The sequence below is a fragment of the Mustela erminea genome, chromosome 17, assembly GCF_009829155.1.
Source record: "Mustela erminea isolate mMusErm1 chromosome 17, mMusErm1.Pri, whole genome shotgun sequence".
In the NCBI taxonomy this organism is placed as follows: Eukaryota; Metazoa; Chordata; class Mammalia; order Carnivora; family Mustelidae; genus Mustela; species Mustela erminea.
This window is the reverse complement of record NC_045630.1, coordinates 59,511,043-59,536,977: the sequence shown is the minus strand read 5'-3', so window position 1 is coordinate 59,536,977 and position 25,935 is coordinate 59,511,043. Positions and strand designations below refer to the sequence as shown.

Here is a 25,935-nt window from a genome sequence, read left to right as displayed (position 1 = left end):
GAATGCCCGAACACACCAAGCTCTCTCTGCTCGACAGGACTACAAACAGTCCTATCTTCCCGGGATCATCTAGGATTTTGTTCAAGGGTAATTAATAAACTACGAACTCATTTAAAAGCTACTTTCTTAATGCATTTTCCTTTTCAATGAATAGGAAACATACAACTACTCTAATGAACAGGAGGTCCAAGCCACTTTGCTGCACTTACACAGGGGTCTCCAGCCTGGAAGGGTGCGGTGGGAGCGGAAACACCACCTGCATAGCCCTGCCCATCGTTTACTCTGCCTGGTCTGCTCGGTTACTGGCCAAAGCCCTCGGCCATGACGACAAGCAGGGTCTCTCTCTGGTCACCGCTGGGTCCCTGCCTTGGGGCACAGGCGACTTCTGAGGCCTCACAAACCCACTAACCTGATGGCCAGGTTAAGAATGAAACAGTCCGGGCGCCTGGGTGGCTCAGTGGGTTAAGCCGCTGCCTTCGGCTCAGGTCATGATCTCAGGGTCCTGGGATTGAGTCCCGCATCGGGCTCTCTGCTCAGCAGGGAGCCTGTTTCCTCCTCTCTCTCTCTGCCTGCCTCTCTGCCTACTTGTGATCTCTCACTGTCAAATAAATAAATAAAATCTTAAAAAAAAAAAAAAAAAAAAAGAATGAAACAGTCCTGTGAAGGCAGCTCAGGGGAGAGAAGCCTCAGAGGCTGAGCAGATCTGTAATTTCAGAAAACAGAGAGAAGTAGCTTCTGGCTTCTCCCTCTCCCAGATGGTATCAAGTTCATAGACCAAGATTATCAACAAGCAGAGCCTACATGGGCATTGTATACAATATTTTATCACCTATTTTTAAAAAGCATATTTATTGACTTATTCTGATCAGCCAGGAGAGGTATTATTAGCCCAGTGTTTACCATTAAGGAAACTGAAGCATCGGGAAGCTAAGCGGCTTGCTGAGGTCACCCAGGCAGCTGGTGACAGAGCCAGACGGGGCTGGGGGTGTCTGTCTCCTCCCCCAGAAGTACCACTACAGCTTTCAGTCTTTAGCTCAACATAGCCTAACACAAGAGGCAAATGTCCTTCATGTCAAAGTGTTCATGTGTCCAACGAAATTTTTGCATCCACAAAGCAAACGTGCTCTTCTCTTTCTATTAGGAGCCAGAAGTTGGGGAAGCAGCAGTGATGGGCTCCCACCACTCTAAGCCCTAGAGAACAGTGTGGAAATCACTCTCCCTTATTAAGGAAAAGACTGGGGGCATCTGGGTGGCTCAGTCGGTTGAGCCTCCCGCCTGCAGACATTCAGCAGTGGCAGACGTATTACTTTTTCTCTCATTGCTCCGCCACCCCGCACTTTGCCTGCAAGCAAGAGGCTTCCGTGGATAAGGCTGGCAGAGGTCTCCCTTGCCTTCTTGAAGCAGCACAGCCCCTGGGCACCTGAGGACACAGGAAAATGGAAAGCAGTGTGGCCCCGAGCCCCTTGCCTGAGAGAGGAGAGGTGTTCTGCACACTGCTGTTTGCTTCGCTTCCCATGATTTACGCCACGAGACCCAGCCTTTCTCTTCCGGATTTATGGCTACCTGTCCTGGGGAGAGCATAAATCACTACATCTAGGGTCATTTCTATCTCCATAAGAGATCGGAGGAGACCCCTAGCCTGGCCGCCCTCTCTCCTGGTGGGCTATTAGGAGCCAGTAGGGCGTGACTGCGGGACGGCAGAAAGCCTGCGGGTTATCGGGGGGCTGTGCTGGCTTCCTGTGACCCCCACCTACTTGCCCTGGCTCTGTGTTTGGGTCCAGGATCCTCGTTCTAGAAACACAGCTTCCCGATGGACGCAAGCAAAAAAGACTCAGGGGACGGGTCTGAACACCCGAGTGCTTTCAAGGGCGGGTTCCTGCGGAGACACTAAGTCCAGGGTAACGGAGTCACATGTTGTGGGGAGAGACGGGTCAGTTCCCAAAATCACTCAGCGGGTTTGCACACAGAATCGTCCAGATCTGTCCTACCCAGCTTATGTCGGAGGGAAGAACCCCCTGGACTGCGAGAGGGGGAGTGGCTGGTGAGCACGGGGTTCCTGACTCCCAGGACGGGGTTCCTGACTCCCAGGACGGGGCTCCCCCCGACCTGCCCTTCTCCCAGCAGCTCCTCTGTGGCAACAGGAGGTAGGAAGGAGGTAGGAAGACCACATTCTGCTTTGTTCCGACGGTGAGTGAGAGCGTTTGAGGAAAAGCTGGTCTGTCATCGCCGCTTCTCAAAACCCTGCTTCCCTGACTAATGTTCCAACACGCATAGGAGTGTTACGATTCCCAGACACGTGAACAAGTTAGGAGAATTTTATAGCAAACACCCATTTACCAACCCCCTGGACTCTACCCATGATACATTTTTATAAAAGATTATGTATTTATTTATTTATTTGACAGAGAGAGAGAGAGAGAGAACGAGCACAAGCAGGGGGAGAAGCAGGCTTCCTGCTGAGCCAGGAGCCTGATGTGGGGCTCAGTCCCAGCACCCTGGGAACATGGTCTGAGCTGAAGGCAGTGGCTTAACTGACTGAGCCACCCACGCACCCCACTACCCATAACACTTTACAACACTTCCTTGATCACATTAGTATCCATCCATCAATGCATTATAATTTTTTGGCATTTCCTAATAACTCACAGACATCCGTGGACTTCATCTCTAAACAGTTCAGCTGGTACATCATCCCCCTAGAGTTAAAATTTTCCATACTTTTTTTTTGATGGGGGAGATGTTCATGGAGTGAAATGTACAAAACTGAAATGTTTTTTTTTGTTTTTTAAAGATTTTATTTATTCATTTGACACAGAGAGATCACAAGTAGGCAGAGAGGCAGGCAGAGAGAGAGAGAGGAGGAAGCAGGCTCCCCGCGGAGCAGAGAACCCGATGCGGGACTCGATCCCAGGACCCTGAGATCATGACCTGAGCCGAAGGCAGCGGCTTAACCCACTGAGCCACCCAGGCGCCCCAAAACTGAAATGTTTTGTCATAATAAGTTCTTAATATGAAGTAATAAAATTAAGTGAAAACAAGAAAGTGAATTCACATTGTTTTGAGGATTGAGAAATACACAGCACCCCTGAAAATGATGAGATTTGCCTTAGGCTGGTCTGCACCGTCTCTTGGAATGTTCTGGCAAATCCATGCTGAGTGGTGGGGACCCAAGTGGAAAGCAGCCATTTGCTTTTCAGTTCAAGAATGCCTCTCCTTGGGACGCCTGGGTGGCTCAGTTGGTTAAGCAGCTGCCTTCAGCTCAGTTCATGATCCCAGCGTCCTGGGATGGAGTTCCACATCCGGCTCCTTGTTCAGCAGGGAACCTGCTTCTCCCTCTGCCTCTGCCTGCCTCTCTGTCTGCCTGTGCTCGCTCTCTCCCCCCCCCCCCCTCTGATAAATAAATAAAATCTTTAAAAAAAAAAAAAAAAAAAGAATGCCTCTCCTTAAGCCGCCTCCACCCAGCTTGTCTGACTTTACTCCCGACCAGCTTCTCTGCCTTGTGGCCTGGCCCTCATGAAGGACACCGTCTTCCCAGTCTATGGGTGCTGGCTTCTGGGGGCAGGCCCAGAGCCTCATGCCTGGGGGGATTTGCTGGCTGGGACAACAGCCATCTACCCCAGGGCTTCAGCCGGCCCAGGAATGGCCAGAGGGTAGCTTTTGGAACAGCAAGACTGGCAGAAAAAGATTGGTGTTGATCAAAGGAAACTAAATGGTTGGGCCAAAGAAGGCTACGAGGTTTGTGAGAGAGGATGAGGGGGGTGGGGGTAAGCACTAGGGCGGGGGGCAGGCGGCAGGACTCACATTCCAGGGCAGTGAGTCTGATCACACAGACCCCCTCACTGTGCTCTCCCACGACGGTTTTGGAGCCAGAGGGCACCAACTGCGTTCCTGCCCAAGTCTTTCGGGGATTTGCCTGAAGCAGCCACCACTACACTCCATGCCTTCCCCTCCCCCCCTCTTCGAGCTTCCGGGGACACAAGTCAGGGCTGCTCGGGAGCTGCAGAGAGGAGACCCGACAGCCCCCCTCCAGCCCCACAGTGGGCAGATACCACCACTGCAGCGCTCAGGTCCTGAACTGCCCTTTTAGCAAAAGTAACACAGCTGATTGCAGAAAGTCTAAAGACTACATATAAGAATATACAGATTTGCCCCTAATTCCATTACCACAAGAGCATCTCCATTAACATTTTGGTTTATAAACTTTCAGACCTTTATCACTCGTGTGCATTTGTATATTTTAAAAAATAAAATCAGGGGGCGCCTGGGGGCTCAGTCAGTTGAGCATCTGACTCTTGGTTTAGGCTCAGGTAATGATCTCAGGGTCACGGGATGGAGACCGAAGTCCGGCCCTGTGCTAGGCGTGGAGCCTGCTTGAGATTCTCTCTCCCTCTCCTTCTGCCCTGTCCTCTGCTCGCTCTCTCTCAAATAAATAAATAAATCTTTAATTTAAAAAAAAAACTAAAAAGCAAAATCAAATTAAAAAAATACTATACATGCTATTTTGTAATCAGCTTTTAAGAATCCATGTTACTGGGATGCCTGGGAGGCTCGGTCAGTTAAGCAGCTGCCTTCGGCTCAGGTCATGATCCCAGGGTCCTGGGATCGAGTCCTTGCTCGGCAGGGAGCCTGCTTCTCGCTCTGCCTCTGCCTGCCACTCTGCCTGCCTGTGCCCTCTCCTTTCTCTCTGACAAATAAATAAATAAAATCCTTTAAAAAATAAATAAATAAAATAAAATGAAAATCTATATTACTTTAACTATCTTTCTATGCAGTCTAAACTTGTTCTCTGTAATTGTACCTTTCACTTAAAATTTCTTTTATTTTTTATTATGAGTATTTTAGAGTAAACATAAAAGTAGAAATGCTGCACTTAATCCCCCTGTAATTATCCCCCAGATTCTATTAATCAAAATTTGGCATCTTTTTCCACGTGACCTCTGTTTGTTGTTGTTGTTAGAATAATATAAGCACACCCCAGACACTTCCCTACTTATTTCAACACCCCTCCCCAAAATATATGGGGTTAATTCTTCCATCACAATGCCATTATCACACCTAACAGGTTTTTAGTATCATCTAATACTCACTTCATAATATAATTTGCCAAAATACCTCAACAACGCATTTCTTAATGGGTTGGCTTCAATCATGAACTCCAGATGAGAAATCAAACGATCTGTGCCAGCAGGCCCTGTAGAACCACGGCCCCCCGGAATCCTGCCCAAGTTACCCAGTCACTGGGACCCCCTGCAGCTTGAAGACTGTTGGTGCTATTTTCACAGCTTCTAGAGAGATCATGCTGCCTAGTCCTACCTCTTCAGGGTCTCCAGCGGCTCCTTCCTGCTCATGACGCCGGTGTCCGGGTCCACCGTCGTTAAAATGCACCTGGACACACACACACACACAACATCATACAAGGGGCAGAGAGGACTAGTCTTGGCCCGCCCCTCCCTCTCCTGGCCAGGGCTGGAGGAGCTTTACCTGGAACAAGCCATTATTCTTTTCATTATCACGTCACCAATAAGCAGCTCATCCCACGAATCCTAGGGGACAAAGCACAAAATTCCTCTGAGCCCTTCTGAGACCTCGCCCTGACCATGCAGGGACTTCACGTGACATGCCGCCCAATGGAGCCACGTACGCCCAAGATGGCAGAAGTTTACGTCAGCCTTGAGAAGCCACACACCCTCCTGGCCCCTCTCCGCCTGTGACATGTCTGTTCATCTTCCTGACGTGAAAGGCTCTCTCCGCTCCCACTGGTCACACTGTGGTGGAAAGTCCCCCACCCCCGACAGTTGCCACTGGGCTTGAGGAGGTGGGAATGGAAGGCTTGGGGCCCCCAGAGGGCATGGGCGACAGAGAGAAAGGGCTTGGAAGGGGATCGCCCTAACCTGTTCTTGTCCTCCTCCTCTAGGGATTTAGACCCTGAGGGCACTGGTAGGTTTACCTTGCATCTCCCCTGGCAGAGGTTTTATGGAAAAGATAGGATTTGAATAGAACCTTCCAGAACAGAGACTTTAGAAGACACAAAAGACGGGTCAGGAGACTCAGGGAACGATTCGAAGAAAGACACTGAGGAGACAAAGGACATCTGATCATAGCCCTGAACTTCTTACCCTGGCAGAGAGTCGCAGGCTGCCTGAAGACAAAAATTCTTAAATTAAAACCAACCTGCCCAGGCCTTTGTTGGCCACAAGCCAGAAAGAGACTTGCAGACTCAGAATTTTAACTCTAAGAGTGTGTATCATTCTTGCTATTATGTATTAAAGGTTTTTTTTTTAAGATTTTATTTATTTATTTCACAGAGATCACAGTAGTCAGAGAGGCAGGCAGAGAGAAAGGCAGAAGCAGCAGGCCCCCTGCCGAGGAGAGAGCCTGACGCAGGGCTCAGCCCGACGCAGGGCTCGATCCCAGGACCCCGGGATCATGACCCGAGCCAAAGGCAGAGGCTTTAACCCACTGAGCCACCCAGGCGCCCCCTAGGTATTACAGTTTTTAATCATAAAGCGGGGCTTTGAACTGTTGGTGTCACAAGGGTCCAAAAAAACTGCACCCTAACTGGAGCAACCCCAGCCTGTTCTGTGTGTGTCTGTCCACCAGGGGGCACTGTGGTTATTAAAAAACATAAAAGATCCAAAAAGAGAAATGTGGGTTCATTTATTATCCATCAAAGAAGTATTTCCAGAGCCCCTTTCAGGTACACCAGAAATGGCTGAGGGCTGAGTCACAGATAAATAAGGTTAAAAAAGAAAAGTCCAGAGATGTAAAGGCCTGAGCCTCAGGACGCTTGGAGCCTGAGCAGACCGTTGGGGGCCAGCATCTCCCATCCAGTGTGGGTCAGTCATACCCCAGGGTCACCTACGATCCTGCACTCACCGTCCTCCTGGCCTGCGCACAATCTGTTCACCTGGGACTGTGATCTCCTTGGAAGAAGGAGCGTGTTTCTTCAACCCTGTTTTTCCACATGTCTATACACAGTGCACCGGACACGGGGGCGCCAGCTCACAGCGTGAGGACGGACACGCTGGGACACAATGAGCTCAGCCAGTGTCATGTCAACATCTGACTTAAAGTGCGAAATGTTCCCAGTGAGGGAGCGCTCAGAGTTGGAAGGAAATGAAAGCTTCCAGAAGAAGATTCAGTTCAAACGAATCCAAACCAGAGGTCCTACTCTGGGCCATCTCCTCCGTACTCAGATTCATCGACAACTGACCATCTCGGAACTCTGGGGTAGGAAACATCATCAACAAGACCCAGGGCTCAGGGATCACAGGGGGAAAGAAGCTTAAGTCGGTCATAGCTGGGGGAATGCCTGAGCCAGGCCCCTTCGCTCTGACTGTTGGACAGAAACCCTCCCCCACCCCTCTGGGACACTCTCTGTGCCTACGAGCTTTTCCCGCAGATTACGGACCTTGATTCTGACAGCTGCCCTCAGGGGACGGGCCAGCTGAAATCATCAGCATTTAACGTGTGCAGGAAGCAGAGGCCTCAGGGGTACAAGGACCTGTCCAGGGTCACACCGCCACTTAGTGAAGCAGGTGGATTCACATCTGGTGCCCCAACCTCATGCACATCCCCTGCAATGCTCAGAGTTCCTTTGGCCCCTGGTACAGTCTGGGTTCAAGACCCAGCTCCTCCACTTCTTGCCATGGGGTAGCCCGGGGTGAGCCGGCTCACCTCCCCGGGCCTCTCCGCCCCCCTCCCCCTAATAAAACGGGAATGATGACTTCACCTCCCTGGGCTGCAAAACACAGTGTGAGCATTAAATGGAAACCCTCCTCACTCCTTTCTCTTCCCCGAGAAGGAAAACCCTCCAGAGAAACTGCTTTACTGGCCACAGCTGGGGCGAGATGAGGATCAGTGAGATGGTCAAAGGCAGCCCATGCTGATTTTTCCCTCTTGCCTGAGTCCGGCTGAACTGTGCCGGACGTGAGTGAGGGCCGACAAGCTCCCTTGTCACAGCGGACCACGGAGAGACAACCCAGTCCCGGCTCCCGGGGAGACAGTGCGTGTCCGGCCTCACACTAGGAGCTGACCTGCCATCTTTGGAAGACTCGATGTGCTCAGAGCGCTTTACATAAGGAGGGGGTCTGGGGGACCCTCTGTTGCCCTGCACTGCCTGACACAGCATTTATACTTTTCATAAGTTACCCTAGCCAAATTGGTCCTTTTTTTTTTTTTAAGGTTTTATTTATTTATTTGACAGAGAGAGAAAAATCACAAGTAGGCAGAGAGGCAGACAGAGAGGAGGAAGCAGGCTCCCCGCTGAGCAGAGAGCCCAATGCGGGGCTCGATCCCAGGACCCTGAGATCATGACATGAGCTGAAGGCATCATTGAGCCACCCAGGCCCCCCAAATTGGTCCTTTAATAAGCCTGCAAGGTAATCCTGGGCAGAAAGGATCGCCTCATTATCCATGCAGGTAAAGGAGCCTTAGAGGGAGCGCACAGGGTCCTACAGAGGCCAGCGAGGAAGCTGATGGCCCACCTCAAAGCCTCGGGTTTGCGTGTGAGCCTCAAATTCCTAGACTGCTTCTTTGAGCACACGTGGCTGCCTCCTCACAGCATGACAGAAAGCCAGAATCCGTTCCCTTGAGGAGAAGGGATTAGAACTCAGTCACGTGGATTCGGTTCTGCCCCTGCCTGTCCCCTCCGCTTTCCATCTAGAAACATGCACCATCTGAACTCTAGAATTCCCATCTGAGAGCTAGTGCCTGTCGAGTACCCACAGATGGGTACTTGGTACTGTGCTAAGTCCCCAAGCCCCCAGACCACCAACCTCTACCTTCCTGGCTGACGAGGGAGAGAACCCAATGAAATGTCCAAAGACAACAACAAAGGTAAGTCTGCCACCAGAACCATGTCACGTGGTGGGAACCCTCCACGCTAAGCCACAGCGTAGACATCTGAGTGCAGGTCAAAGGTGGCACTGGAAGGATTTTAGGGCAGCACCATCCAGCCTGGGGGCTCTGCTCCCAACCCCCCCAACCCCGCAGCAGCCATACTGTAAATGCCTGTCTTCTCCTGGGGCCACTGACTAAACAGAAAAGCCAGCTTCGACAAGACATGAACACACCAGCCTCTGATCCATGGCCCACACACGTCATGTATTTTACGCCACATAAAGCTGGCTGGAAAACTACTCTAGCTACCGGGAACTGTCGTTAGAAGTCGCAGACGCAGAACCGCCCCCTGACACCGGCATGTCCTTTGTACATTTGTATTTCTGCCCTCCCTGCAGAAGTCTGTCCTGATCAGATGCTCCAGAAATCAAAACTCTGAATTGTCTAGCCTACAACCAATAATTAATGAATTCTTCAATAAACTAATGCAACGTCAGAGACTCCTATACCCTAAAAAAAAAAAAAAAGGTTAAATCCAAGGAAAGGGACAAGGAAGGTATCCTGTTACCTCAGCATGGACACCACATCCTGATATTACGATATTGGGCCTGAAGTTAGTCACTTTAACTTTCTTCTCCAGCCTGGAGTTGAGATCTGCCAACGATGCCTCAGACAGGATCAAGAAGGGGCTGGCATCGGAGTACGCAATCTGGTAAGGAAATAGAAAGGGTCAGAATGTGGCACACAGAGGTCATATGTGTCCCATGTGCCTAGTTCCTGGAACCCTCTCCTCCCCAGCTCCCCCACTCCGTGTGCACACGCACATCCACGCGTGCACACACACAATATCTCCACGTATTTCTTTAGTTCTTTCTGTAGAAAAGTCACAGCAGTTCAGAACTCTTAAGCAGCCTTACAGATAACAGGAATTACATGATGAAATGAAGAGAACGTGGCCTTGGGATCAAGAGCTGCCACCGGCCAAGTGCCTTTAAGGAAGTCACTCCACCTTTCCAAGCCTTAACTGCCCCAATGTTGATGAGTCTGATGACCTCAACACGGTTGAAAAAAAAATTAATTGATTCCCTGGATACTTATTTTTTATGCAACCTGCAAATCAACATCAAGTCCGTTTCCTATTTATATAATTTTTTTAACAGCCATAATAATGGTGCTACCGTAGCATCGGGTTACCAACCCTCCTTTTGATGAATCCTCGCAGCCTTATTCCTGAAAGGGCCAACCTGGTCACTTTAAGCCTGTGGATCTCCACACCCTCACACGCATTTGCCCAACTGTGTGATCGGACCGTTGCAATCACACGGTAAAAAGGCTGGACTCCACAGACAACTACAGAACAGAGTGGGAAAGATCCAGATATAGAACAGTTTTGAACCCCTGCTGGCACTGGAACGCCTCCACAGATAGGAAGGGAGATGGCCATGGGAAAAATGCAAGAGTCCCCCAAATCAAGAAACACAGACGAAGCTTCCATAGGAAGGGCTTTGTTTTGCCTGTTGTTTATAATCTCCAGGCGCAGCTAGGGCCAAGCTTGGCGGTGGGGGGTGGGGGGGGCGCTGCCTGGCAAACCAACAGAGCAGAGCTCAGCAGACAGGCTGCCCCTCCTGATGGGCTCGGCACCGCCGAGGAAGCTGCCTTCCACAGAACACACCAAGGGCCAAAGCCAAGGGATGCTCCTCTGACCTGGTCGGTGGGCCGGAACGCGTCCAATATTTGGTGAGAATTTCTCGGTCGCAGGTGAGGCTCGAAGTGCACCAGGCGGTAGGGCTGCGTCTTCAAGAAGCCCGTAATCCACTGGGCCGCAGCCTCCCCACAGTCCCTGCCCTCGATCTCCAGGCCGTGCACTCTGCAGCGGGGACAGGAGCAGAGAACGGCCATGGCTTTGAAAATCTGGATACCTAGCGTGTCCAACACACATCCGAAAAGCCGGGATGTCACTGTGACTCCTTACTTACCAGGAAACATGATTTTAGCCTGGCCCTGCCTCCAAACCCCTGTCTGAGGCTCAGTGAAGTCTGTTTCAAGCCTTGCTTTCCCCAGTTTCATAACAGAGTGATGCATACCTGTGCCTCTCTATTTGTAAGGCATGCACGGGAAAATCAAATCAGATCATAGGTTTGAAAAGATATGGTGTTCTCCGGAAGAAAACGAATGTGTCAGTATAAAGTATGCTTGTCTTTAAAGCAAAATCTGGCTTCCCCAGCTGGAGAGGAACCAGAAACCTCTACTGATAGGCCCAGCTAAACGTTACCAGTATGAAGATAATGAAACTAGAGGCAGTCATGTCTGCGAAAATGTCCTATAAAATCTAAAATATTATAGACAACACTAATAATCCAATTTTATTTGATGGCTGGCAATCAGAGCACCATTGAAGTCTACCCCTCCCCCACCCCTGGCCCAGCTGCAGACATCCAGGATGCAGGACTGGGTGGGAGCTATAGGATCAGTACTACTGTGGGTATTCAAGGTAAGACTGGGACTTGGGTACAACAGGAAAGAAGGGTGAATTGCACAGAGAGAATGTGATTTCTGTTCGGTTTCATGACAGCACGGCTTTAACTTCTAGCAACACATGCTGTTGGTCTCTTTTTAAAAAGAAAGACCTCAGGTCCAGAGACCTCTCCATAGGCAATATTTCTAGCTAGAATTGGGTAACATTCCATTTATAGCATATTTATGATTTCAATTACCTTCTCTACCTGGCAAATTGTTTAGGTACCCATATAAGGTTTCCTTATTTATTTATTTTTTTTTAAAGTAGGCTCCATGCCCAGAGCCAAACGTGGGGCTTGAACTCACAACCCTGAGATCAAGACCTGAGCCGAGATCAAGATTTGGACACTTAACTGACTGAGCCACCCAGGAACTTCCAAGGTTTCCTTTTTAAATAAATGCCTTTAAGACTGTCCTTTCTGGGGGCGCCTGGATGGCTCAGTGGGTTAAAGCCTCTGCCTTCAGCTCAGGTCATGATCCCAGGGTCCTGGGATCGAGCCCCGAATCGGGCTCTCTGCTCGGCGGGAAGCCTGCCTTCCCGTCTCTCTCTCTGCCTGCCTCTCTGCCTACTTGTGATCTCTGTCTGTCAAATAAATAAATAAAACCTTTAAAAAAATAATTGTCCTTTCTGTAAAATGACAGAAAGTAGAGGCAAAATCACCACAAAACAAAACAAAAATCCATTTCAAGCAGCAGAAGCAGCAAAAAGAATAAAGAAAAAAGTATCTCGTGCTAAACCCACGCTGCTCCAAAACAGTAAAATTTTACACAGCTTAATTTTGAAATTAAAAAAAAATAAAGGATCCTTCCTTTAGGGGTCTGTCCACAGAACAGGAAATTATGGCCAGCCTATATTTTAGGGCAAAATTCATAGAAATACAGCAACTTCGTTGTTCATCAGTTTCATTTAAAATAGGAACATGTTTTTCAGCTGTCTACGGCACCATTCATCAGAGGAAGAGGAAGAAAATCTAAATTCACCTCTTCACCCAATTAGTTCCTTTCATCAAGTCCCACAAATCACGGATCCCTGTTCAGCAGGGAAGGGGAAAAGCACTTTCATTCTCACGACATCAAATTAACTAATTAATCATACTATAAGTAAATGAACTCAACATTTAAAAAAAAAACCTTTTAATCTGGGGTTATAATTTTTTTTAAAGATTTTATTTATTTATTTGACAGAGAGAAATCACAAGTACACAGAGAGGCAGGCAGAGAGAGAGAGAGAAGGAAGCAGGCTCCCTGCTGAGCAAGGAGCCCGATGCGGCACTCGATCCCAGGACCCTGAGATCATGACCTGAGCCGAAGGCAGCGGCTTAACCCACTGAGCCACCCAGGCACCCTGGGATTAGAATTTTAAATCATGTTCAGAACAGCAAATATATACAGGGCAATAATCTAATTTCTATGAAGAAATAACATGTGTCCATCTGAGGAGAGAAACCCACGGCTAACGAACAGGTCCAGAACTGAAGACCATTTGCAGAAAGTAAGAAGCCCCGAGTAGAGAAGGAAAAAAGGAGGAGGGGGCTGTTCCCAGGACTTAGGAGACAGGCACCACTCCGTGGGGAGGGGGCTCAGCCTGGGACAGCCACAGACACAATAAGCACCACCTGCAGAATTGAAGAAACCAGGGGACCTTCAAGAAACCTTAGGACCTGCCTGCATGATTACCTGCCAGAATCTACTAAAACCTTCCTTTTAAAAAAAAAAAAAAATCTTATTTATTCATTTGACAGACAGAGATCACAGTAGGCAGAGAGAGAGGGAGGCAGGCTCAAGCCCAATGTGGGGCTCGATCCCAGGACCCTGAGATCATGACCTGAATTGAAGACAGAGGCTTTAACCCACTGAGCCACCCAGGCACCCCTACTAAAACCTTTCTAGTTAATATCCTAATGCCTACTGTTCCCCAGAATTCCAGAATGTGCTTTAGAAAAGCCGACTCAAGTTGTGCTGATAGTCTATCTTACGCCTATGAAATCCAGTATCAGTACATGAGAGACACGCTTCTTTTTTTTTTTTAAAGATTCTATTTATTTATTTGTCCAAGAGAGAAAGCACACAAGCAGGGGGAGCAGCAGGCAGAGGGAGAAGCAGACTCCCTGCTGAGCAAGAAACCAGATGTGGGACTCCATCCCAGGACCCAGGATCATGACCTGAGCCTTCAAGGCAGACGCTTAACCCACTGATCCCCAGGTGCCCCAAGATACACGTTTCTTTTTTTTTTTTTTTTAAAAGATTTTATTTATTTATTTGACAGACAGAGATCACAAGTAGGCAGAGAGGCAGGCAGAGAGAGAGAGAGAGAAAGAGGGAAGCAGGCTTCCTGCGGAGCAGAGAGCCCGATGCGGGGCTCGATCCCAGGACCCTGAGATCATGACCCGAGCCGAAGGCAGCAGCCCAAACCACTGAGCCACCCAGGCGCCCCTAGATACACGTTTCTTATAGAACGAAAAGCCTTTGATAGTTCACTACTGAAGATGTATGTAAATGAGCTCACTACATACCCTGTAAAGAAATACCGAGAATAAGAAAAATAAATAAATAAATGCCTTTAAGGTCTTATTTAAAAGCTGAATCAATTTGAAGGAAAACATTAAGGAAGTACCGTTGACTCTTGAACCTGTGGGGGTTGGGGACATCAACCCTCCATGCGGTGGAAAATCCACATCTAAATGTTGACTCCCCAAAATTTTAACTACTAATAGCCTATGTTGACCAGAAGCCTTAAAGATAACATAAACAGGTGATGAACACATTTGGGAGGGTTTTTTGTTGTTGTTGTTTTTTTAAGACTGTATTTATTTATTTGACAGAGAGAGACACAGCGAGAGAGGGAGCACAAGTAGGGGGAGTGGGAGAGGGAGAAGCAGGCTCCCCACTGAGCAGAGAGCCTGATGCAGGACTCAATCCCAGGACCCCGGGGTCATGACCTGAGCCGAAGGCAGATGCTTAACAACTGAGCCACCCAGATACCCCTATCCTCAAATTTTTAAAAAAATTAAAAATAAATAAACCAGCTCTTGGTTTTGTTGATCTTTTCTATGATTGCTCTGGCCTCTGTTTCATTTATTTCTGCTCTGATCTTTATTTCCTTCTTTACATTAACTTCTGGCTTAGTGTGGTTTTTTTTTCCTAACTCCTTGAGGTATAAAATTAGGCTGTTTATTTGAGATCTTTCTTTTTTTTAAATGTCGGAATTTATCACTATAGACTTCTCCCTGAGAACTGCTTTTGCTGCGTCCCACAGGTTTGGGTAAGTTGTGTTTCCATTTTCGTTTGTTTCAAGATGTTTTCTTAAACTTCCCTTTCGATTTCTTCTTTGACTCACTGGTTCGTCTGAGTGTAGTGTTCAATTTCTGTGTGTTTGTAAACATTTCAGCTCTCCTCCTATTTTGGCTTCCGGTCTCATACGATTGTGGTAGTAAAAGTATTTGATATGATTTCAGTCTTCTTTGGTTTGCTGACTTGTTCTGTGACCTATCCCAGGACCTCCACTGGAGAAGGCCCCTCGTGTCCTTGAGTGGAAGGTGTATTCTGCTGCTGTTGGAGAGAATGTTCTGTGAATGTCGGTTAGGTCCACCTGGTGTGAAGTATGGTTCAAGGCCAACATTTCACCATTGATTTTTCTCTCCACGTGATCTATCCATCATTGAAAGTGGGATACCTAAGGCCGGACTATCATTGTCTTGTCCATTCTGTTAGTATTAGTAAATTAGTACATATATTAATATATTACATATACTATATTAATATATACAAGAAATATATTAATATTTAGGAACTCCAAAGCGGGGGGGGGGCATATATATTTATGATTGGTACCTATTCTTGATGAATTTATCCCTTTCAGAGCGCCTGGGTGGCTCAGTCGGCTGAGTGTTTGCCTTCAACTCAGGTCATGATCTCAGGGTCCAGGGATCGAGCCCTGCATCAGGCTCTCTGCTCAGTGGGGAGTCTGCTTATCCCTCCCCCGCCTTGCCCACCCATCCCTGGCTTGTGCGATCTCTCTCTCTCTCATAGATAAAATCTCAAAAAAAAAAAAAAGTATTCCTTTTCATTATATAATGACCTTCTTTGTCTCTTATTACCATCTTTGGCTGAAAGTCTGTTTTGTTTGACTAAATACAGCAACCCTTGCTCTCTTTCGGTTTTTGGTTTCCAGGTGTGTTGAATTATCTTTTCTCAACCCTTCACCCAGAGCCTGGGTGTGTCCCTAAAGTTGAAGTGAGTCTCTAAGAGGCAGCATATACATGTGCCTTTGGAGAATTTAATCCATTTCCATTAATTATTAATACCTAGAGGCGCCTGGGGGGCACAGTCAGTTGAGTATCCAACTCTTGATTTCCGCTCAGAACGTGATCTCAGGGTCGTGAGACTGAACCCCACATCGGGCTCCACACTGGGCGTGGAGCCTGTTTAAGATTCTCTCTTGCCCTCTCCCTCTGCCCCTCCCCCCAGCTGTTGTATTACTGATTACTATTATTGATAACGAAGATAATGTCATCTTGTGATTTTCTAGCTGTTTTGTAATTCCCTTGTTCCTTTCTTCCTCTTTTTCTAGCTTCCTTTGTAAATTGATGACTTTCCATAGTGGGATGCTTTGATTTCCTTCCCTTTATCTTTTATGATTCTACTGAAGGGTTTTTGCTTTGTGGTTACCCATAAGGTTTAGTTAAAACATCTTATAGATATAGCCGTCTATTTTATGCTGACAACTTAGATCTCCTACAAAGCTCTACCCTTTAACTTCCCACTCCCTTTTATGTTTCTAATGTCACAATTTACTGGTTTTATACTGCATATTTATTGAAAAATTATTGTAGCTATAGTTCTATGATTCTGGCCCTTTAACCATTATGCTAGAGTTAGTGATTAACGTACCACATATTACAGTATTAGAGTATTGTCAATTTGATTCTTTGTTTATTATTTATTTATTTATTTATTTTAGTTATCTCTACACCCAACATGGGGCTCAACCTCATGACCCCAAGATCAAGGTTACATATTCTACCAACTGAGCCAGCAGGTGCCCCACTCCTGTGCTTACTTTTATCAGTGTGTTGTATATTTTCATATGCTCTCCTCTTACTAATTAGCATTTTCCCTTCCAGCTTGAAGAACTTCTTTTAGCATCTCCTGTGAGACAGATGTGGTGGAGACGAACTCCGTCAGCTTGTGTTCATCTGGGAAAATCCTTATCTGTCCTTCATTTCTAAAGGCTAACGTTGCCAGAGAGGGTACTCTTGACTGGTAACATTCTTGACCATCCCACTCTCTGCTAGCCTGTAATGTTTCTGCTGAGAAGTCGGCTGATCGCCTTATGGGGGTTCCCTTGTAAGTTACGAGCTGCTTATCTCTTTCTGCTTTTAAGATTCTTTTTCTTTTGGGCGCCTGGGTGGCTCCGTTGTTGGGAGTCTGCCTTCAGCTCAGGTCATGATCCCAGTGTCCTGGGATTGAGCCCCACGTCAGGTTCCCTGCTCGGCGGGAAGCCTGCTTCTCCCTCTCCCACTCCCCCTGCTTGTGTTCCCTCTCTCGCTGTGTCTCTCTCTGTCAAATAAATAAATAAAATCTTTAAAAAAAAAAAAAGATTCTTTTTCTTTGCCTTTTGATTGATGTATTATAATGTCTGGGATCTGGGAGAGGCTCTATTTAAGTCTATTGGTGACCTATAAGCTTCACAAACTTGGAGATGCAAAGGTCTCCCCAGATTGAGGAAGTTTTCAGCCATTACTTCTCTAAGTAACTTTTCTGCCACTTCCCTTTTTTTTCTTCTTCTGGAACTCCAATAATTCACCAATTGTTTCTTTTAATGGTAATCAATACAACACATTGGCTTTTTTCACTCTTTCTCATTCTCTTTCATTTATTCTCCTCTGACTGGATAATTTTCGAAGTTCTGATGTTCAACCCCACAGATTCCTCCTCCCTTTGCTTGACCCATGTTGCTGCTGATAACATTCTAGGCATTTTTTTATTTCATTCATTTTATTCTTCCAGAATTTCTCTGTTTTTTTTTTAATCATTTCTATCTCTTTGCTTAGCTTTTCACTTTGTCCATTTATTATTTTCCTGTTTTCACTGAATTGTCTCTCCATGTTTTCTTGTAGCTCAAGGAGTTTCCTTAAAACAGCTGTCTGCATGTCTTGTTGGGTAAATCACACACCTCCGTGTCTTTGAAATACGTGACTAGGTTCCTATGCTCTCCTGGTGATGTCAGGTTTCACTGACTTCTCATGATGCTCAGGGTTCTGTGTTGCTGTCTTCACATCTGAGTAGGAGTTACCTCCTCCATCCTTTACTAACTGCCTTCGGTAGAGAAGATTCATAAATACCCACAACATGAGGCCCTTAAATTAGCACGATTTGTTCTCTGCCTTCTTCCTTTCTCTTCCCACATTTCTCCTGTGTTCTGTGCAGCCTCGGCTGTGTCATTGGGTCCAACATTCCACTGACACTCTGTCCCAAAAAAGCCAAGCAAAAAAAAAAAAAAAAAAAAAAAAGTCCAAATGGATAATCCATTGAGTGGCCCTAATTCTCTGTATCCATCAGTGGCTGGTATGGCTTGTAAGAAAATCAAGCAAGAACTTCAACAGTAAAAACAGGTGTATTGGTTGTGATCATGACCTTTTGAAAGTGATCCCAGGGACCTAAGACTCATCAGAAATCTTTAGGAGATGGGGCCCCTAGGTGGCTCAGTAGGTTAAGCCTCTGCCTTCGGCTCAGGTCATGATCCCCGGGTCCTGGGATTGAGCCCCAGATCAGGCTCTCTGCTTAGTTGGGAGCTTGTTTCCTCCTCTCTCTCTCTCCCTGACTCTCTGCCTACTTGTGATCTCTGTCTATCAAATAAATAAATTTAAAAATCTTATTAAAAAAATAAAGAAAGAAATCTTTAGGAGACTGTGGGCTGAAGTTAAAACTCCATGAGAGAATGGCCTGGGCTGCCAAAGGAAACCCAGGTCGACAAGGTCCTTGACATACTCGCCCTAAGAGTCTGTGAACTATTTTAACATGTCTAAGCCTTCTCATTTTGCAATTTCCAAACATGCTCTTGTTTAGTCTTTGAGTGTGGACCAAAGAGCCTGTATGGGGCCATGAAAAAAGTTTCCACGTAATTCCAAATGAATTAATAATGAAGTGGAAAAAAAAAAACACAAGAAAATATGGGTAGATACCTAATCATGGCAAACAAACAGGAACCAGGACATGAGCAAATATATAACACAAATTACAAAAGACATATTAAAAAGTTTGCCTCGAGGGCGCCTGGCTGGCTCAGGTGATGGAGGATACAACTCTTTGATCTTGGGGTCATGAGCTCAAGCCCCATCACTGGGTGCAGAGCCTACTTAAAAAAAAATTAAAAATAAAAAGTTTGCCTCAGATAAAAATTAAATGCAAATGAAAACAACAAGAAATTGTGATTTTTTTTCCCTATGAAATGGCCAAATATTTTTGAACATAGTGCTCAGAATGCAATTAGAGATACCCACAAAATACTGATTGCTATACAGTTAGCGTAACCATTTGGCAAAACTATTTAGCAACATACATCAAAGGTCTATAGTTTCTTGTTTCAAGCAAAACCACCACTAAAAATTTCTCCTTAAGGAAATAATAAGCATTTTTGAACAAAGATTTACACTGAGATAATTGCCACATTCTTCTTCACACCTGGAAAAAATGGAAAACAATCCAAATATTTAATTGTGGGAACATGTTAAAATGCATTATAGGACACACCCTCAGAATGAAATGTTAGGTCAATGTGAAAATTATTATCTTTGAAGATTTTTAGCAATATGAAAAAGTACTAAACATATCAAGTATATGGCCGTATTCAAGACTCTGATTTTTATCAGAGTCTTTTTTTTACAGAAAATATCAGTGTATTACTTATAGGTATCTCACAGGTTTTTGTTTACTCCTTTTAGTATTTTCCAGTTTTTCAACTATGAATATAGTTAAAAAACATCAAATTAAAATACAAATATATTATGTCTGAACCTCTGAAATATTACAGAAATTAGATGGGTATTGCCTCTTAGAAGCTTTTGGGAGTCTTTAGATATTTTTCAACTAATTTAGATCTACATTTTTTGATGTGATGTTATTTGCGATGATAGGCTATGGACTCCATTAAGCGTTCACATGCATTTTTTTTTAATTTTTTCAATTTTTTAAGATTTTATTTATTTGACAGACAGAGATCACAAGCAGGCAGAGAAGCAGGCAGAGAGAGAGGAGGAAGCAGGGTCCCTGCTGAGGAGAGAGTCCAATGCGGGGCTCAATGCCAGGACCCTGCGATCATGACTTGAGCGGAAGGCAGAGGCTTTAACCCACTGAGCCATCCAGGCGCCCCAACCTTTCACAATGCATTTTAGTTCAAAATGCAGAAAACAACGACAGGAGTACAATTAGACCAAATTCTATTTTCCCCATTATGGATAAAAAAAAATCACCTCGAGACATGCATTCTCAGAAGCAAAGCTAGTTTTCCTAGACTGTTTCCTTGCAGCCCCGCTAATGTCAGGGGAAGAGCAAGCCTCTGTGCAGAGCCCCTTCCTGCCTGAAACCCCCACCCTCGCGGTCACACACACAGACCCCTGGGCACCTCATCATCACACACACAGACCCCCGGGCACACGCAGGTCGGAGCATCTCCTGGCTACAGCTGTCTTTTCTATCTTAGAACTCTCTTTCACCGGTACTAAACAGCACAGTTCACAAAAACATTTGCCACTCCCTTCCTCACTCAGATTTGGAAGGTTCCCAGTCTCCCCGGGGCATAATAGGCAAAGACTGACCGCAATACGCAGGTCACATCTCACCTCTTCCGGACATGGTCTGCTGTCACTCCCACCCCATCCCTGTCCTCCATCCTCTGGTGGCAAGACTTTGTCTACGCCTTCCTTACCTACACTTGTACACCGCATTCGTGGCCGGGGTCTTGAGAGGCAACTGCAAGTCCTGCGTGTAGGCTGCACTGAGGGTCAGGGCATCACCCTCGCAAGTCAGGGAAATCAGGACCAGCCGAGGCTCCTGCCGGGCCGTCACCATGTTCCCCTTCTCGTTGATCACCAGCCAAAACCTGCCGTGGTCAAAACACAAGATCCGCACGTGGGAGCTTCAGGCATACGCTGTCCTCTTTGATTTCCTCCCTGTCAGCCTGGTGTGTGAGTCTGTGTGTCTGTGTGTGTGTGTGTGTGTCTGTGTGTCCATCCTAAACATCAACTCAGCAGCACAGCACGACTCAGTCTGTTGGTTAATTTCAAAGGGTTTAGGAATCGGTCAAGCATCCGGTATCTCTAAGATCTTCAGAACATTCTGAACTCCGGGATGGCACAGAAATCAAAGATGTTATCATATTTTCATTTCAACTGCCAGAAATTCTGACCCGTTTCATTAAATGTGCCCCAAAGAGATGACAACAAACTATTTCCCAGAGAGAGGCTAACAGCACCGGGAGGTACTTGCCTGGCACACACTAGGCCCCAGGCTCCAGCAGCGCATAACAAGACGGTTGCTCTCTTGTCTTCAGAGCATGGAGTCCGGGGGGTGGGGTATAAGACACCACTTACACCTTGGCAAATCCACCCCTACTTTCTTAAAAAAATTAATTTCAGTATTCATGGAGGTGAATTCTGCAGTTTGCTCCCAGGTTTATTGATACCATGGACAAAATTTTTTCTGGCACAAAACTCCTGATCTAGAGGTACCTGCCAGGAAAAAGATAAAAGAAGAGCGATCGGAAACTGTTCTGGGGTGGGAGGTGGGGAGTCCTTTGTACAGGTCGCTCCTCAGCTGCACGTATGGGAGCTAAACGTACGGACACGCTGGTAATTTCAGTTCACGCTGGATCAAGCGATTACAGTTAGAAAAGTCAGCTTGTGCCTTCGGAATCCATAAACAGAACTTGCCGGTAAATAGAGGAGGTTGTTAGAGAGCTTCCTTGCATCACTTTAGTGGGTTATTATGGCCGAGATCCTTCAGCTACACTAGAGAACAAGGTGAGTGGGAGCCCCTTCCCGAACTGCCCATTCACCGGTCCTCATCCTGGACCCCGCCGGAGCTCTGGCCTGCTCCAAATCCTTCGTACCAGCACATGAATATTCTCCTGCAGGTCATAATTCTTCCAGGTAACGATGGCAGCCTGATCTTTCCTTTCTTTTTAATATTTTGAAGTAATCTCTATGCCCAGCGGGGGGCCTGAACTCAGGACCCCAAGATCAAGGGCCTGAGGCTCCTCCCACTGAGCCCGCCGGGCATCCTGCAGTCTGATCTTTCCCAACCACCCATCTAATCGTGTCACCCCCTCCTGAAAAATCCCTTCATGGCTCCCGCTTTCAGGATAAAACCCGAAGTCTTTGGCCAGGCAGGCAAGGCCCTGCATACCCCAGCTGCCTTCACAACTCCCTGTGCCCTCACGCAGGCCAGCCTTTTCCTTTTTTAATTTTTTTTTATTGTAAAGTATATATAACATAAAATGCCCGGCATGCTCTTGGGTATGTCCAAAAGGATTGAAAACAGGGCCTCACACCGATCCTTACCCACAACACCGAAACGTGGAAACAACCCAAGACAGAAAATGGGTATTTTTTTTAATGTGTTTTTAACCATTTTAGGTGCACAATTCCAGGGCATTAAGCACCTTCACAATGTTATGCAACCATCACCATCAATTTCAAAAACTTTTCATCATCCCAAATAGAAACTTTAACCCCATGAAGCAATAACTCCCCATTCCCCCCCGCCCCCTGAGCCCCTAGTAAACTCCAATCCACTTCCTGTCTCTAGGAATTTGCCCACTGCAGCGATTTCATATAATTAGGATCATATATCTGTCCTTTTGTGTCTGGTTTATTTCACTTAACATAATGTTTTCAAGATTTATCTATGCTGGGGGCACGTGGGTGACTCAGTGCCTTAAGCCTCTGCCTTCAGCTCAGGTCATGATCGCAGGGTCCAGCCCCGCTGCTGGCTCTCTGCTCAGCGGGGAGCCTGCTTCCCCGTCTCTGCCTGCTTCTCTGCCTACTTGTGATTTCTCTGTCAAATAAGTAAATAAAATCTTTAAAAAAAAAAAGGGGGGGGGGCACCTGGGTGGCTCAGTGAGTTAAAGCCTCTGCCTTCTGCTCAGGTCATGATCTTGGGGTCTTGGGATCAAGCCCCACATCGGGCTCTCTGCTCAGAGGGGAGCCTGCTTCTTCCTTTCTCTCTGCCTGCCTCTCTGCCTACTTGTGATCTCTCTCTGTCAAATAAATAAATAAAATCTTAAAAAAAAAAAAAAGATTTATCTACATTGTAGCGTGTATCTGAACTCCATTCCTTTGTGGCTGAACAATATTCCATTGTGCAGAGATGTTTATCCACTCATCTGCGGGTGGGTATTTGGGTTGATTCCACCTTTTGGTCACGGTGGTGTAGACATATCTGCCCGGTTTCAATTCCTTCCCGTAATTCTCTAAGAACTCACTCATCTTTCCCCCAGCACACTTTCCCTCCAAATCCGGGTCTTTACCCAGCTTCCTCGGTGTCCCTCTCTCTAGAATATTCCTCTCCCAATTTACTTGCCTGGAAAGTTCATAATTATTTGAAAATTCGTGAATTTTCAGTTCAAGTGAGGAAGTCATGCCTGCCCACCCCAGGCGGTTTCTGGCGCTCCCTGGCACTTGCCACACTGAGTACAGTAAGCCTTTGTTGACGGCTCCGGATCATACTTGGTGGTAGTGGGTGGACAAAAATAGGGTCGGCCACAATGCAGGCTCTGATTGTTACTTATTAATATATGAGCTCAGTAACTATTCCCAGTCCATACAGTAAAGTGATAATGCCCTTTGCCTCTGGGGCCTACAAAACGAATTCAATAAAGTCGACCATCTTGCAGAGTTGGGGAGCTCCGTACAAACCACGAAATATCTAGGACTCTTGGCTTCCTTCCTGTAGCAAAGACGCATAGCTCACCCTTCACTGGTGCTGACAGTCGCCTCTGTCCGCGGGGGCTGCAAGGCGGGAAGGCTACAGCCGCGCTCTGCTCTGCGCTCCCTGCAGACGCTTGAAGCGCAGCCTCACAATGAGGCTCCGGGCTGGCCTGACGCCCGACCCAGAGGAGAAGCAAGCCGCTCGCTCGGGGCCTCTGCAGCCTTCCCTGCACCCCGAGGCTTCACGCAGATCGTGAGCGCCCACACAGGGTTTGACTAACAGGACCCCACAAAGCACCCGCGTGCTCCAGAGAAAGGAGAGTCCTGGTTCCTCGGCTCGGGGGCGCGGGAGCTCGGTTTGTTCATCCCTGCAGGAGGCCTTGCGACAATTCGGGAAAAGGGCAGCGCAACAGCACTTCTAAAGCGGCCGGAAGCTTAAACTGCAACAGCTGTCCTCTGGACTATGCGCCCCACCTGGGTGCGCTGCAGGAGGGCTGGGCTCCGCGGCCCCAAGTCTCCCCAAGTTCTCCAGAGACAATTAATAAAACTAATGTGGCGGGACCAATCCCTGGACGCTCGTCGCCTCCGCTAGACGGAGCTGAAGTCCGCTTGCACACGCAGCCACCTGGGCGCCAAAACCAGTCCCCGGCAGGAGCGCAGAAGGGAAAGCGCCGGCGGGAGGCGGAGAGACAGCTGTCTCCGGGAACTGGGTCGGGACACAGAGGCCCAGGGTCCCGGGCTCCCGGGGTCCGCTGTCGGGAGGTAGTGCCCCTCGCTCTCTTTGTCCTTGCCCCATTGTAAAGGAAGGACGGACCTGCCGGCGGCAGGAGCCCACCCCGCGCAGCCCCGGCCCAGCCTTACCTGTCCCGCAGGTGGCCGCAGCGCAGCCCCAAGGCCGTGCACTCGGCCGCGCTCACCGGCACCCCCTTGCACGACTTGACCGGGTAGATCCAGAGCTGCGCCACGGTGCCCACCTGCCGCAGCCGCCGGCGCCGCCTGCAGCGCGCGCGGCGCCAGGCGACCGTCCCCAGCGCCACGGCGGCCAGTCCCAGCGCGGCCGCCCCGAGCCAGGCGGGCCGGGACGGCGCTGGGAGGCCGAGGCGGCCCAGAGCCGACGAGCCGGCGGCGCCCATGGCCGAGCGGGCGGGAGCGCGGGCGGCGGCGGCAGCTCCGGCGGGGCCCTCCACGGACGTCCAGCGGTCACCCGGCCAGAGCGCGGCCGCCGCTGGGGCTGGGAGGGAGGCGCGGCCCTTGGCCGGGAGCCGAAAGGGCAGGCCGCTCCAGAACCCCTTCCGGGCGTTCCGGGTACCGCGGTCTTCGCCTGAGGGTGGCCCCTGGGGCGCCGGCGGTGGGAGGTGGTGGCTCCGCTTCGGCGGGTGCTCGGCCCGCAGCCTCCTCCGCCTTCCGCGGCCCGCGTGGCCCTCCCCCACGATCGCTGCAAGCGACACTTTCTTTACGTGTTGGCGCGGTTTTACGAAACCTCAAGTGGTCCGAGATCCCAAACTTGCGGGACAAAGTGTGATTTCTAAGTCAGAAATCCGGCGGCCGGGAGGTCCCTGCCGTGCGGGTAATGGGGCGCCGGTGGGCACGACGCGGCCGGCACGGAGCGTCCCGCTGCCCTCCGCCGCCCTCCCGCCCGCCACGCGGGACCAGGGAGCTTGCGGGAGTGGGAATCGGGGCGGACGGACGCGGTTAGCCGCCCAGAGCCCGCGAACCGAGCCTGGAGGGGAGCCAGCGGCCGCTGGGGTTCGGGGGTCGGAGCAGCACTGAGCGGCGAAAAGCGCCCTCTGCTGGGTCTGGGGCACAGGGCGCGCCCGGCCGCCTTCCCCGCACTCGGGGTTTGGGAGGCGGGTCCTGGCCCGAAGTCCCTTGGCTTCTTCAGGGCAGAAGGGACTGTCCACCAAAGCGGCAGGCACTGACCTCAGTCACGTTTCTCTTTCAATCGGGTCATGTTTTAAACAACAGGGTCAACCATCAGGATCAGGGTGGTTTAAGAGTCTTGGGCTCCGGTTTCATGGGCCAGACTTTAAAAATTACTCTGACACTTGTTAAAATGTAAGGAAGACTTCTTTTTAGACTACTGCTCATCTAAGATCAGGAGCAAGACGAGGATGTCCATCCTCTCACTTTACTCGACAGGGTGCTGGAAGCCCTAGCAGAGCAATTAGGAAAGAAAAAAAATAAAAGGCATCCAAATCAGAAAGGAAGAAGGAAATCTCTGTGTTGCAGATAACATGATCATATATTTGGAAAACCCAAAAGATACCACCAAAAACTATTAGAATAACTGAAGTCAGTAAAAAAATATATACAAAAATGAGTTGCATTTCTATACAGAACAACAAACCATCAGAAGGAGATATTAAGAAAAATAATCCCATATATATATAAAAGAATAAAGTATCTGGGAATAAATTCAACCAAGGAGATGATGGATCTGTACACTGAAAATTAGAAGATATTAATCAAAGGAATTTTTTAAAATATTTTATTTATTTATTTGATAGGGAGAGAGATCACAAGCAGGCAGAGAGGCAGGCAGAGAGAGAGGGAGAAGCAGGATCCCTGCTGAGCAGAGAGCCCGACAAGGGGCTTGATCCCAGGACCCCAGGACCATGACCTGAGCCCAAGGCAGAGGCTTAACCCACTG

At 48.1% G+C, this 25,935-nt stretch overlaps 1 protein-coding gene across 3 annotated transcripts in view; it reads right to left on the bottom strand.

Moving 5' to 3' along the window:
* The window catches only part of LOC116576378 (mitochondrial amidoxime-reducing component 1), a 29,052-nt gene extending 3,960 nt beyond the window's left edge, over positions 1-25,092 (bottom strand). The window contains exons 1-6 of one of the 3 annotated variants that reach the window (XM_032318554.1): positions 24,147-24,418; positions 20,285-20,458; positions 10,546-10,708; positions 9,410-9,550; positions 5,482-5,543; positions 5,314-5,385 (exon numbers count right to left, since the gene is read on the bottom strand). In XM_032318554.1, coding sequence (XP_032174445.1) covers positions 5,314-5,385; positions 5,482-5,543; positions 9,410-9,550; positions 10,546-10,708; positions 20,285-20,458; positions 24,147-24,418 — 884 coding nt within the window. Of the gene's footprint in view, positions 1-1,269; positions 1,421-5,313; positions 5,386-5,481; positions 5,544-9,409; positions 9,551-10,545; positions 10,709-20,284; positions 20,459-24,146 lie in introns of those variants that run through there. The other 2 variants (XM_032318555.1, XM_032318556.1) reach the window with 2 other exon arrangements.
* Between the last annotated feature and the right edge of the window lie 843 nt (positions 25,093-25,935).